The sequence below is a fragment of the Bos mutus genome, chromosome 1, assembly GCF_027580195.1.
Source record: "Bos mutus isolate GX-2022 chromosome 1, NWIPB_WYAK_1.1, whole genome shotgun sequence".
NCBI lineage: Eukaryota > Metazoa > Chordata > Mammalia > Artiodactyla > Bovidae > Bos > Bos mutus.
The window spans coordinates 115,818,160-115,832,991 of record NC_091617.1 but is presented as its reverse complement, the minus strand read 5'-3'; the positions used below and the strand labels follow the sequence as shown (position 1 = coordinate 115,832,991).

The 14,832-nt window shown below is 41.7% G+C and overlaps 1 protein-coding gene across 3 annotated transcripts in view; it reads left to right on the top strand.

Moving 5' to 3' along the window:
* Nucleotides 1–14,832, top strand: part of MED12L (mediator complex subunit 12L) — a 361,400-nt gene that overhangs the window by 63,175 nt on the left and 283,393 nt on the right. For all 3 annotated transcript variants that reach the window (XM_070374718.1, XM_070374715.1, XM_070374713.1), the window contains one exon: nt 12,614–12,783. In XM_070374718.1, the coding sequence (XP_070230819.1) occupies nt 12,614–12,783 (170 nt within the window). The remainder of the gene's footprint in view (nt 1–12,613; nt 12,784–14,832) is intronic.

Here is a 14,832-nt window from a genome sequence, read left to right as displayed (position 1 = left end):
TCCTGATCCAGGGATCGAACTCGACACCTCTTGCATCTCCTGAATTGGCAGGCAGATTCTTCAGGTAAAGAATGCAATGCAGGAGACCCAGGTTTGATCCCTGGGTTGGGAAGATCCCCTGGAGAAGGGAATGGCAACCACTCCAGTATTCTTGCCTGGAAAATTCCATGGACAGAGGAGCCTGGCGGGCTACAGTCCACAGAGTTGCAGAGAGTCGGACACGACTGAGTAGCTAACACTGTTGAGCGCCACCTGGGAAGCCCCACCTTCCCTCAAGCCTAGGCTAAAACATCCCTGTGCTTCCTTGCCTTTGCTCCACGGCATGTCGGACCTCTTAACTCGTTGCTGTCAGTGTCTGTGTCCTTGTGTTTCTACCTCAAGAATGAATCGCCTCAGGTAGGGACTGCTTTCCTCTCAGCTTTATAGTTCCAGGCCCCAGGAGAGCGTCTGGCCCTTAGTAGACATTTAACGTTTGCGGCCACATGCCCATGGTTTTTTTTTTTTTTTTTTTTGCCACACCGTGTGGCATGTGGGATCTAAGTTCCCTGATTAGGGATGGAACACAGTCCGCCTGCAGTGGAAGCACAGAGTCTGAACCACTGGACCACCTGTGAAATCCCCCATGATTTTTATTTTATTTTGAGTTGTTACCTTAATCACCAAGTAACAGTACTTAGCGTCATTGCCAGTAAATAAAACGGTAAAGTTACTCATCCAGACAAAAACAGATATTTGACGTTTGCCACTCAGCACCAGTATTCTACAGGTAGTTATGAGTGAAAGGAAAAGTTTTTGAAGCATAAAGAAAAGTTTCAGGGACTTCCCTGGTGGTCCAGTGGTTAAGACTTGGGGCTGTCACTGCCAGGGCCCCAGGTTCCATCCCTGGTTGAGGAACTGAGGTCCCACAAGCCTCACAGTTCGACTAACAACAAGAATACAAAAACCAAGAAAAAAAACTTGGTGACTAAAAAAAAGTTTCGGTGATTTACTGCACCACAGCATGTCATCTACTAACCCCCACGCCCACCCCGCTTTTCCTGCTTCTCAGCCAGAGAGCCCGAGTTCACTAACTGACCATTCAGCAGAACCAGCATTCCAGCCTGTGGGCTGACTCTCCTTTGCTCACACGTCAGCCTGAGGCAGCAGTTTTCACTGAGGCTATTCTTTATCCAGGCTGCTGATCAGCACGCTGATTTCCCCTTTCCTTCCCCAAGTAAGCAGTGGCTGAATGGGGGATTTGGGGTTTTCTGTGAATCATTTTATAGAATTCAACTGATTAACTTTTTAAAGCCTTTTGTTGTGGGCATTTTGAACATAGAAAAATATAGGAGGATGTGATAAAGTCCCTACCAACCATCACCCAGTTTTGCCCCTTCACTCTTCTGTTGTTCCGCTGCTCAGTCGTGTATGGCTCTTGGTGACCCCATGGACTGCAGCACTCCAGGCTTCCCTGTCCTTCACTATCTCCCAGAGATTGTGCAAACTCATGTCCATTGAGTCAGTGGTGCCATCCAACCATCTCGTCCTCTGTCCGTCCCCTTCCCCTCCTGCCTTCAATCTTTCCCAGCATCAGGGTCTTTTCAAATGAGTCACCTCTTTGCATCAGGTGGCCTAAGTAATGGAGTGTCAGCATTAGTCCCTCCAATGAATATTCGGGATTGATTTCCTTTCAGATTGACTGGTTTGATCTCCTTGCTGTCCAAGGGACTCTGAAGAATCTTCTCCAATACCACAGTACAAAAACATCAATTCTTTGGTGCTCAGCCTTCTTTATGGCCCAACTCTCACATCCATACATGACTACTGGAAAAGCCATAGCTTTACCTAGATGGACTTTTGTTGGCAAAATGTCTCTGCTTTTTAATACGCTGTCTAGGTTTGTTATAGCTTTTTTTCCAAGGAGCAAGCATTCTAATTTTATGACTGCAGTCACCATCTGCAGTGATTTCTCAGCCCAAGAGAATAAAGGCTGTCACTGTTTCCATTGTTTCCACATCTATTTGTCATGAAATGATGGGACTAGATGCTATGATCCTCATTTTTTGAATGTTGAGTTTTAAGCCAACTTTTTCACTCTCCTTTTGTACTTTTCATCAAGAGGCTCTTTAGTTCCTCTTTGCTTTCTGCCATAAGGGTGGTGTCATCTGCATATCTGAGGTTATTGACATTTCTCCCGGCAATCTTGATTCCAGCTTGTGATTCACCAAGCCCGGCATTTCACATGATGTACTCTGCATAATGCTGATGATATATAACTCTGATAATGCTGTGAAAGTGCTGCACTCAATATGCCAGCAAATTTGGAAAACTCAGCAGTGACCACAGGACTGGAAAAGGTCAGCTTTTGTTCCAGTCCCAAAGAAAGACAATGCCAAAGAAGGCTCAAACCACCGCACAATTGCACTCATCTGACACGCTAGTAAAGTAATGCTCAAAATTCTCCAAGCGAGGCTTTAGCAGTACATGAACTTCCAGATGTTCAAGCTGGGTTTAGAAAAGGCAGAGGAACCAGAGATCAAATTGCCAACATCCACTGGATCATGGAAAAAGCAAGAGAATTCCAGAAAAACATCTATTTCTGCTTTATTGACTATGCCAAAGCCTTTGACTGTGTGGATCGCAATAAACTGTGGAAAATTCTTCAAGAGATGGGACTACCAGACCACCTGACCTGCTTTTTGAGAAACCTGTGTGCAGGTCAAGAAGCAACAGTTAGAACTGGACATGGAACAACAGACTGGTTCCAAATAGGGTAAGGAGTATGTCAAGGCTGTATTTTGTCATCCTGCTTATTTAACTTCTATGCAGAGTACATCACGAGAAATGCTGGGCTGGATGAAGCACAAGCTGGAATCAAGATTGCTGGGAGAAATATCAATAACCTCAGATGTGCAGATGATAACACCCTTATGGCAGAAAGTGAAGAACTAAAGAGCCTCTTGATGAAAGTGAAAGAGGAGAGTGAAAGAGTTGGCTTAAAGCTCAACATTCAGAAAACGAAGATCATGGCATGTGGTCCCATCACTTCATGGCAAATAGATGGAGAAACAGTGGAAACCGTGACAGACTTTACTTTGGGGGGACTCCAGAATCACTGCAGATGGTGATTGCAGCCATGAAATTAAAAGACGCTTGCTCCTTGAAAAGTTATGACCAACGTAGACAGCATATTGAAAAGCAGAGACATTACTTGGCCAACAAAGGTCCATCTAGTCAAGGCTATGGTTTTTCCAGTGGTCATGTATGGTTGTGAGAGTTGGACTGTGAAGAAAGCTGAGCACCAAAGAATTGATGCTTTTGAACTGTGATGTTGGAGAAGACTCTTGAGAGTCCCTTGGACAGCAAGGAGATCCAACCAGTCCATCTGAAAGGAAATCAGTCCTGAATATTCATTGGAAGGACTGATGCTGAAGCTGAAACTCCAATACTTTGGCCACCTGATGTGAAGAGCTGATTCATTTGAAAAGACCCTGATGCTGGGAAAAATTGAGGATGGGAGAAGGGGGCAGCAGAGCATGAGATGGTTGGATGGCATCACTGACTCAATGGACATGAGTTTGAGTGAACTCCGGGAGTTGGTGATGGACAAGGAGGCCTGGCGTGCTGTAGTCTGTGGGGTCACAAAGAGTTGGACACGACTGAGCAACTGAACTGAACTCTGCATAAAAGTTAAATAAGCAGGGTGACAACATACAGCCTTGACTTATTCCTCTCCTAATTTGGAACCCGTCCGTTGTTCCATGTCTGATTCTAATTTTTGCCTCTTGACCTGCATATAGGTTTCTCAGGATTCAGGTAAGGTGAATCTCAGTGAAAACAAGACCAGGAGCTGACTGTGGCTCAGACCATGAACTCCTTGCAAAATCCAGACTTAAATAGAAGACAGCAGGGCAAACTACTAGGCCATTCTGGTATGACCTAAGTCAAATCCCATGTGATAATACAGTGGAAGTGACAAATAGATTCAAGGTATTAGATCTGATAGACAGAGTGCCTGAAGAACCACGGATGGAGGTTCGTAACATTGTACAGGAGGCAGTGATCAAAACCATCCCCAAGAAAAAGATATATGAAAAGGCAAAATGGTTGTATGAGGAGGCCTTACAAATAGCTGAGAAAAGAGGATAAGCCGAAAGCAAAGGAGAAAAGGAAAGATATACCCATCTGAAAGCAGAGTTCCAGAGAAGAGCGAGGAGAGATAAGAAACCCTTCCACAGTGAACAGAGTAAAGCAATAGAGGAGATAACAGAATGGGAAAGACCAGAGGTCTCATCAAGAAAATCAGAGATACCAAGGGAGCATTTCATGCAAAGATGGGCACAGTAAAGGACAGAAACTGTATGGACCTGACAGAAGCAGAAGATATTAAGAAGAGGTGGCAAGGATACACAGAAGAACTGTACAAAAAAGATCTTCATGACCCAGATAACCACGATGGTGTGATCACTCACCTAGAGCCAGACATCTTGGAGTGTGAAGTCAGGGGGGCCTTAGGAAGCATCACTACGATCAAAGCTAGTGGAGGTGATAGAATTCCAGCTGAGCTCTTTCAAATTCTAAAAGATACTGTGAATGTGCTGCACTCAAGATGTCAACAAATTTGGAAGACTCAGCAGTGGCCACGGGACTGGAAAAGGTCAGTTTTCATTCCAATCCCAAAGAAAGGCAATGCCAAAGAATGTGTAAACTACCGCCCAATTGCTCTCATCTCACACGCTAGTAAAGTAATGCTCAAAATTCTCCAATCCAGGCTTCAGCAATACTTGAACTGTGAACTTCCAGATGTTCAAGCTGGATTTAAAAAAGGCAGAGGAACCAGAGATCAAATTGCCAAATCACTTGGATCAAGAGAATTCCAGAAAAACACCCACTTTTGCTTCATTGACTGCACTAAAGCCTTTGACTTGTGGATTACAACAAACTGGAAAATTCAACAGTAGATGGGAATTCCAGACCACCTTCACTCTTGACTACTGTTACTTCTCTCCTTATTCTCCTTCCCAATCCCCTCCCCTGCCCTTTTAAAGCCATATCAGATCATAGTGGGCTACTTTTAAAAGTTTTTTTTTTTTATCTGTTTTTGCTTGCGCTGGGTCTTTATTGCTTTGTGTGGACTTTCTCTAGTTGTGAGTGGGGGCTACTCTCGTTGCAGAGCACAGGCTCTTGGCCTGCAGACATCAGTGTTTGTACAGATAGGCTCGGTAGTTGTGGTGCATGTGCTTTAGCTGCTCCGCAACATGTGGAATCTTCCCAGACCGGGGACTGAACCTGTGTCCCATGCGTTGGCAGGTGAGTTTTTATCCACTGCACCACCGGGGGAGTCCCATAGTAGATTACTTTTTATCAGTGTGGAATAGTTGTCTTTTTTTTCAGTACTTCATGAAACGCTGGATTTTTATTTCTAGTAAAGTATTTCAAGAAAACATTAAGAATTATAGCTTTATTGAGATATAATTTTTACTATTTTGCAGTTCATTTTAAGTGATAATTGAGAAGTTTTTCATGTGTTTACAGAGTTATGAAACCATCATTAGCTTTTTGAATTCTTTTATCACCCTGAAAGGAATCTTGTAACCATCAGCAGTCACTCCGCATTTCCCCTCCATCCCCCTCAGCCCTATAGATTTGCGTATTCTGGACATTTTATCTAACTGGAATCATAACTTATGTGTTTCTTTGAAACAGGTTTCTGTCAGTTATACAGTATTATGTTTTCAGTGTTCATGCATGTTGCAGTGTGTTTCAGTAGTTCATGACATTGTATAGCTAAGTAGTATTCCATTCTATACATAGCGGATACTTTGCAAATGTGAGAGTTGGACCATAAAGAAGGCTGAGGGCTGAAAAATTGATGCTTTCCTTTTGTGGTGCTGGAGGAGGCTCTTGAGAGTCCTTGGACAGCAAGGAAGTCAAACCAGTCAATCCTAAAGGAAATCAACCCTGAATATTCATTGGAAGGATTGAAGCTGAGTCTCCAGTACTTTGGCCACTTAATGAGAAGAGGTGACTCATTAGAACAGACCCTGATGTTGGGAAAGATTGAGCGCAAAAGGAGAAGGGAGTAACAGGATGAGATGGTTGGATGGCATCACTGACTCCATGGACATGAGTTTGAGCAAACTCCTGGAGATATTGAAGTCCAGGGAGGCCTGGCATGCTGTAGTCCATGGAATTACAAAGTTGGACACAGCTTAGTGACTGAACAGCAACAAAATTCACTTACAGTTAATGGACATTTGTGTTGCTTTCACTTACTGGCTCATATGAGCCGTGCTGCTACCAATGTGTACAGATCTTTGTGTGGACATGTGTTTTCATTTCTCCTGGGTTTATGACTACTTGTGGGCTTTGGGTTACATGATAACTGTATCCTAACCCTTTGAGAAGTTGCCGAACCATTTTCCACAGTAGCTACATCATTTTACATTCCCACCAGCAATGTACAAGGAGCCTAGTTTGAACACATCCTCACCAAAAAGTTGGTATTGTTGATCTTGTACTATCCTGTTGTTGTTTAGTCACTGAGTTGTGTCGGACTCTTACTACCCCACCAGGCTGGAATACTGGAGTGGGTTGCCGTTTCCTACTCCAGGGGATCTTTCTGACCCAGGGATCAAACCCACATCCCACGTCTCTTGCATCTCCTGCCCTGGCAGACAGATTCTTTACAATTGCACCATCTGGGTAGCCTCTGTAAGTGTCCTAATGGTGCCTTATTGTGGTTTTGATTTGCATTTCTCTGGTGGCTAATGATGTTGAGCATATTTTCATGAGCTGATCGATCATTTGTCTATATTCTTTGGAGAAATGTCTATTTAGCTCCTTTACCCATTCAAAAAAATGGATTATTAATTGCTTTATTATTGAGTTGTAATAATTCATTATATACTCTCGATCCAAGTCCTTTATCAGATAAATGATTTGCAGATGTTTTCTTCCCATTTATGAGTTGTTTTTTCACTTTGTTGATGGTATCTTTTGATCAAGAAAGCATTTTAACAACAGAAAATGAAAAAAATCTTTCAGTCTTTTATTGGGAGTTCATGAGTGTATGTATAGGGCTTCCCACGTAGCTCAGTTGGTAAAGAATCTGCCTGCAATGTGGAAGGCCTGGATTCAGTTCCTGGGTCAGGAAGATGCCCTGGAGAAGAAAATGGCAACCCATTCCAGTGTTCTTGGGAGAATCCCATAGACAGAGGAGCCTGGCAGTCTACAGTCCATGGGGTCATAGGAGTCGGACATGACTTAGCTATCTTTCTTTCAAGTGGAATGTGCACCATCTTGTATATATTGAACTTCTTTCCTCCCCATCTCAACCTCCTCTCCACTCTGCCATCAGTCTGTACCAGGCAGGTTTGCGCCTAAGTTGGGCTAGTTAAATCCTCTACATCCTGCAGTTTTGAGAAGCAGTCTGTTCCTCCCTTGGGCCAGCAAGAACCTTTTATTTTATTGTAGTGGGATAGCTTCAGGGAGAAAGTTTGAAGATATAGGTTTTTCCATTGAGGAGCCTGTCATCTTTGACTTTAAGTCTTAATCCCAGTGGGTCACTTTAAAGATGTGCACCTTCATCTCTGGACTTGGCTGGAGTTTTTACAAAGCAATCTTTGTTGCATCTGTTTTACGTAGTGGGTTCCCACTCATTCTGATAAAAGGAAAGAATGTAGTAAAGAAAATAAGCTTTCACAAAATTAAAGGACACATATTATATATATATATATGTGTGTATAAAAATATATATATTTATAATATATTTATATATATATTTATAATATATATATACACATATATACCTATATGTATATATTAGGTGTATGTGTATAAGTTTTATATTTATACAATACTTGATGAAAGCTCATTAAAAAGAATGAAAAGTTCTGTATTTGCATGGGCCTTTTGTAGCATGCCGACTAATAGATGCATGAAGACCAAGTGTGTTAGAGAAGGAACTTGGCGTATTCCCTACAGTGGTGTTTGAAACCTTCTAGATCTGCCGTGATAGGTTTAAACTAGAAAATGGAGATGTTTTTATGAAGATTTGGGAGACAGAATGATTGGGAAGGAACATGATTTAGTAGCTTAATTTTGAGAGGACCTTATAATGTATTGATTGAAGTCAGTACTTAGGTCTTGAGTATGTAAGGCATGGGGATGAAGGATGGAGGGAATTCTAAAGCATCAGTTAGAGAGTGATCCCTGCTGGGTGGTGGTGTGGTGTGGTGTGGTGTGGTGTGGTGTGGTGTGGTGTGGTGTGGTGTGGTGTCCAGCGTCTTGAGAAGGCTGTGTGAGAGATGTGACATTTGAACTGGGCCCACATACGAAAACAGGACTGGGGTGGATCCTGTCAACAGAGCATCATGGACATGAGAGAAACACCTGGAGCCTGCAGAGCAGATCATATTGGATAGTATTTGAAATGATTTTAATTCCCAGCTAAGGAGTTTGACCTTAATTCATTAAGGATCCATTGAAGGTTTTGGAACCATGAAATTGACATTGATTCCATAAACACTTACCCAGAGTGTTAGGTTAGGCATTACAGCCCAGCTGAGGTAGAAACAGAGCCTGACAGCAACAGTTAAGGCCTAACCTTTAGTTTCCTTTCTAAAAAGTTTTCATCCCAATAATAATGAGTACTGATGATGATGATGATGGCCACTTACTGATCAACTTCTATGATGCATGCATTGTGTAAAGTTACTCATCTGGATAGTTACTGACCTGGATGTATTATTGAGCTCTGTTGTAGAGATGGAGTTGAGATTGAGTGGAGGCCAGGTGCCTTGCTCAGGGGTGGAGCTAGGATGTGGGCCCAGGGCCGACCTCTGCCAAAGGTCATTCTGGTAACCCTTAGTGTGGCCCTCTGTTGCTTCTCTGCAGTGTCACACTGCCAAGACACCTTCTCCATGAGCGTTGTTGCATTTGGGGTGCTCTTGTGTTTGCCCCCAGGGTGAATGCTTGTCCTCTGCTGAGCTCCCAGTTCTCTTAGTAATACTGGAAGTATTTCAGGCCCTAGGGGGTCATTTTTAGTGTAACTTGACATGTCTCTGTTCTCCCCTATTATGTATTGTATTTATCAGTTTGCATATTTTCATGTACTGGAGTGGAGCATCTCACACCTACTGTGTTCTTCTGGTTTACCTGTGTGACCTTGAGTTGTGCCTACAGCTCCTGGATTGGTTAGACGGTAGGCTACTGTAGGGTGAACTGCATGGCCTCTGAGACTCCTCCTGTTTGGGGGTTGCTGCTGCTGCTAAGTCGCTTCAGTCATGTCTGACTCTGTGCAACCCCATAGACGGAAGCCCACCAGGCTCCCCTGTCCCTGGGATTCTCCAGGCAAGAACACTGGAGTGGGTTGCCATTTCCTTCTCCAATGCGTAAAAGTGAAAGGGAAGTCGCTCAGTCGTGTCCGACTCTTAGCGACCCCATGGACTACAGCCTACCAGGCTCCTCCATCCATGGGATTTTCCAGGCAAGAGTACTGGAGTGGGGTGCCGTTGAGGCATCAACAAAAAACAGTGGCTACAGGATGCTATGGAGAGCAGCATCAGAAGGATGAGTCAGTCATTCTTTATATACTGACCCCTGACCCCACTCTCAGTAACATTCATGTTCATAAACTTTCTAATAATCTGACTTGGTGGCCTTGAGTTCTACTTGATATCAGTGAACTAGAGATGTGGCCATAGCCCCAGAGTTTTAGAACTGGTGCACTTTCAAAGCAGCTTCTTCATCACTTTCTGCATCCTTTCTACCTTTGAAACCTCCCCACCTCTCTCCCCCAACCATCTTCCTTAAGATCTCTAGCCACTCCTGTTTTTTTGTTATCACTTAGAACTGAGTCCCCACTGCAGACCAGTTAAACCAGAATCTGATGGGATTGGGCTGAAGATACTGGCATTTGGTAAAAGCCGCCCCTGCCCTGGGTGATGGCATGTGTGCGCAGGCCTGAGAGTCACTGTTTCTTGCCACTGCTGCCGCCATTTCTCCTTTTTAATGACCAGTCCTAACTCAGCTTGAGAGGGGTTAGTGAATCCGAATAATTTTAAAGAGTACAGTACTTGTGGCTGTGTTTTATTTTTTGTTTTTAATTTTTAATGAAAATTTTGTGTGCATCCTAATTTTTATACTAGTTCACACTAGACTGTCTTAGGGCCCAGATATCCAAACCTGTCTCATTGATGTGATAGCTTAACATCAGTTAAATACGGTGCAGTTAAAATATATCACCAAGAGGTCTGTATTTGAATTCTGTTTGAATTTTTAAAGGTATTCAAGTTGTGGAGTAATATCTTCAGCAATTTTTAAAAAAGATGTGTATATGTTTAAACAGTCAATGATACAAGGTAAAAACCTGAAAAGATATAAAGCTATTAAATGATTGAGATTTTTTTCTAGGCATATTCGCATTAAAAATTTTCTATAGTGTGTGTTTCTTCCATATTTTAATGAAAACAATCTTGAAAGAAAAATATACCCGAGACAAAGTAGGGGATGTGTGAATATGTGTGTTATTTTTAGCTCTTGAGGCTAAACTATTCTGAGTATTGAGAATAGTACCATACTGAGAGTGAGTTAATAGCAAGGCTTGGCACACAAAAGCTAGGATTTGGGTCCTTGTTATTTTTGTTTTTGCTTATTATAGCTAAGCTAAACTTGTCTCATCTGATGGTTGGCATTTTGCTTTGTTGAACAAGTGAGAGTCATGAGATGATTAGTCCATAACAGGGGCACCAGAAAATGATGACACTAATAATTTATTGTTTGGTTTTTAATGACGATGGCATAATTTTAACGATAATATCTGTTATTGATGGTGCTTTCTGACAAACGATTATACTAGGAACAGAATGTTGACCTAGTGTCTGTTCATCTTTTGGCATTGGCTGATTACTGAAGCAGTGCTTACTTAACATGTGCATTTGAATTTCAATTTTAAATAAGCCACAATTAGAATACGTAGTTTCAACCAAAACCTAACAATAGTTATCTCTGGGTTACTGTTGTCAAGTAATTTTAGTAGTGCTTAAAAAATAAAAACAAACCACTCAATTTCTAACAGATGTTTATTTCTACTCTTACTTTTGTTAGAATAGGTTCCTTTAAAATTGAGAAGGTTGGAGAACCTATTGCTGAAATAATGAGAAAACAGCATTGTGCGGTGATGTTTCAGGAGGACGATTTCTTCCGAAATGCTGTTTCACTAATCCTTGGGGAAATTTGGCTGTGAGCATGCAATTATTACATTTTTATCCCCAGAATGGGCTAAAGTTGGCACCATATCCCTCATGGTTGCCAAAGGCAACACATTGATTTAATTTGTGCCCCTGTGGCAGATACTTTTGAGTAATTTTAGTGATTTTTTTTTTTTTTTAAGCTACATTTTCTGTTTCCTTCCCGGTCTCCTACCTCTTGTCACTCACTGCTCTTTCTGGCTGAGTCCGGAGGCATCTTGTGTTTGTTGGGGAGAGCAGCGTGATCGAAGGCCCAGGTGGTTGTCCAGGGTGGCCGCTCTGGTGTCCCTGGCAGGGGTGGAGGTTGGGCAGTGCAGGTGGGAGTGCTGCCTGGGGCTGGCCTGCGGGGATGGCCAGTCCCCTACAGATGGGCAGACACAGAACACCCCTTAATTAGGCATGTTTGAACCATGCCCTGCAGCCTGAAAAATGTACCCCAAGAGAACCGCATTTGGGGAATTTTGAATTTTTTGAGTAGAACTGTGATTTTTAAAAATATTTGTTTTAAAAAAGTTTTATTGAAGTATAGTTGATTTATAATGTTGTTAATTTCTGTGTACAACATTAATTATGTATCAGTTATTTATATATGAAGTGTTAGTCACTCAGTTGTGTCTGACTCTGCGACCCCATGGACCCCATGTCCATGAATTCTTCAGGCAAGAATACTGGAGTGGGCTGCCATTCCCTTTTCCTTGGGATCTTCCCGACCCAGGAATCGAACCCAGGTCTGATGCATTGCAGGTGGATTCTTTACTGTCTGAGCTACTGGGAAAGCTACCCACCCCCACCCCCATACACACACACACACACACACACACACACACACACTCACTCACTCACTCACTCTTTTCCATTATGGTTTATCACAGGATGTTGAATATAGTTCCCTGTGCTATATAGTAGGACCTTGTATCCATTCTGTATATTTAGTAATTTGCATCTGCTAATCCCAAACTCCTAATACATCCGTTCTCCACCCACCCCCTCCCCGCCTTGGCAGCCACAAGTCTGTTGTCCATGTCCTGAATTATGATTCTTGAATCACCTCCACTGTTCTATTTCCCGTTTGTGCCTCTGATATTTTTAATTTCGTTGTGGACACCTCTTCTCCTAGGTTTGGGGTCACAGAGGCAGAAGGAGAGAGCTGGCTGACGTCCTTGCTGACCGATGGGGCGGCCATGTCACACTGGTGCACATTACTTAAGGGCTTTGGCATGGGCGTACTTTTCTGAACAGTGCTTGTATATGTTTGCCAAAGCCATTTTTGTGTAATAGATTTTTGTTTTATAAGTACACTCTTAACCAGAAAGAGGGAGGAAAAGTAGATTCTTACATTCATTGTATCTGGAAATGGCTTCTTTTTTTTAAAAAAAATGCAGAGTGGACGCAAATATCTACCAGGTATCTTCGAGAGCAGTTGGCCAAGATTTCCGACTTCTACCACCTGGCTTCCAGCGCGGGCGATGGCCCTGTCCCTGTGCCACCTGACGTGGAGCAGGCCATGAGGCAGTGGGAGTACAACGAAAAGTTGGCATTCCACATGTTCCAGGTAAGCTTCCTACGAAACTCAAGACTGAGGGCACGTTCCTTACACTTTATTGTTTGGGGGGTGTTACATTATATCATCATATGAACTATTGCATTCAAAGAAAGACATCCAACATAACTCTGAATTTGTATTAAAGGTAACACCTTTGCCCCGAGATGACAGCTTCCTATTATATGTATTGATCGCCAACATTCAGTGATGTCAGCTTTTTTAATGCCATTAATTAGCTTATAATGGCACTATTAAATGTAATCCTCCCAAGCCATTTAACTTTGCAGAAATTGGAGACATTTATTCAAAGAATTTTTTATGCTGATGCTTCCTATCTTATAGTAGATTTTCTTTAGAGCTTAGTTATTCTGTGGAAAGGTCATCTTAATTTTGTTTGGCTGCAGATTAAAATATGGTTGAGAGGATGGGTAAGACATTGAGGACTGATTAAAACTTCCATCCTGAGACACTGATGTGCATCATACTGACCAGAAGATGGCACTTGTGCTGTTTTTTGCCTCAGTCTTTACTCTTGGTGAATAGGAAGGACAAGTGTATTCATCTGAAGCTGTATTATCAGCATAGACTTCCATGACCTGGTATTGTGATGGGGTAGGTGGGTAGAAAGATGTGTGGTTTCTAAATTTCTACCCTTAGAACATTAATTATAATTTCCACGTGGTAAGCAACTTTTTCTAAGAGCTCAAAGTAGGAAACAGCCTGGTCCTTTAGGAGGTAGCTTTGTTAGTTTTAAATCAGTAAAAACAAAAATGCTTACAAATCCTAGTGTCATTTAGCAGAGGACTCCTTCCCTGCCTGCTCTGAGCTTTTATTGAGTTGAGGATTTAGCCTGCATCTTTGAAAAAGTGTCTCTAAGCATGCTTAGTATTTTTGAATGATTATTTTTAGGAACATGGAAATCAGTATCTCCTTTATAGGACGCAGTTAGGTTCTAAATGGATGAATCTGAGTTTAATGTTAACATTTAAAATTCATTATATTTTAATTCATTGTAATCTGAAATGTGAAACTGACTGTATGTGTGTGCAGACATTCATGTGCAGGAATGAGGGTACAGGTGCATAAGAAAAGCATCTTGAGGATGAACACTGTGTCATCCTTGGAAGTCAGGCTTATGAAGACTCTCTTTTTTTGAACCTTGCATTCACCATCTCTTAATCCTTAATGCAAAGTTCCGTCTTATTTATTTCTTTAACATGAAGTTTACTTTATTGGTCTGATAATTTTAAATTGCACTTTTTCCTGTAGCTTAACTGTTAGCTGAAACATTTAAAAAATTAGAAATCAGCAATAAGGGGAATTCTCTGGTGGTCCGGTGGATAGGACTCCCTGCTTTCACTGCCAGGACACGAGTTTGATCCCTGGTTGGGGAACTAAGATCCCTTGGTGCAGACAAAAAAAGAAAAGAAATTAGCAATGAGTGAATACTTTGATATCATGAATGTGGTGTCACTGTAATGTTTTAAATATATAAACAGTAATTTAGCAGTATATTTTTAAATGAATTGTCAATAATCATGGTAGTAGACCGCTGGTTATATGGTCCATAGATATATCAGAGTTTCTAGGAACAAAGTAGGGCTTCATTTTAACTACTAAGATTGTTACCAGAATGACCATAAAAGTTTCCGTGACTTTAAACATAACTTTTTGTTTCTATATTTGTTTGTCTGTTTTACATTTTATTGGAGTATAATTCTTTACAGTGTTTTGTTTCTACAGTACAGCAAGTGAATCAGCTTTACACACACACACACATTTCCCTTTTTTCGATTTCTTTCCCATTTAGGTCATTTGTTTCTGTCTTGACTCTTTTATGATGTGAATCATAATATAAAGCTGTACTATGACATTAAATATATGTGTACCTAGAATGTCATAAAGAAGTATATATTTGTGTGTGTGTGTATATGTGTGTGTATGTATATATATACACGAAGGCAATAGATGAAAACGTTAACAGTGCTTATCTTAAGGGGGGCTATACCAACCCTGTGGAACATTTTGGAAATTTGTGGGCATGTTGTTTTTAGTGTA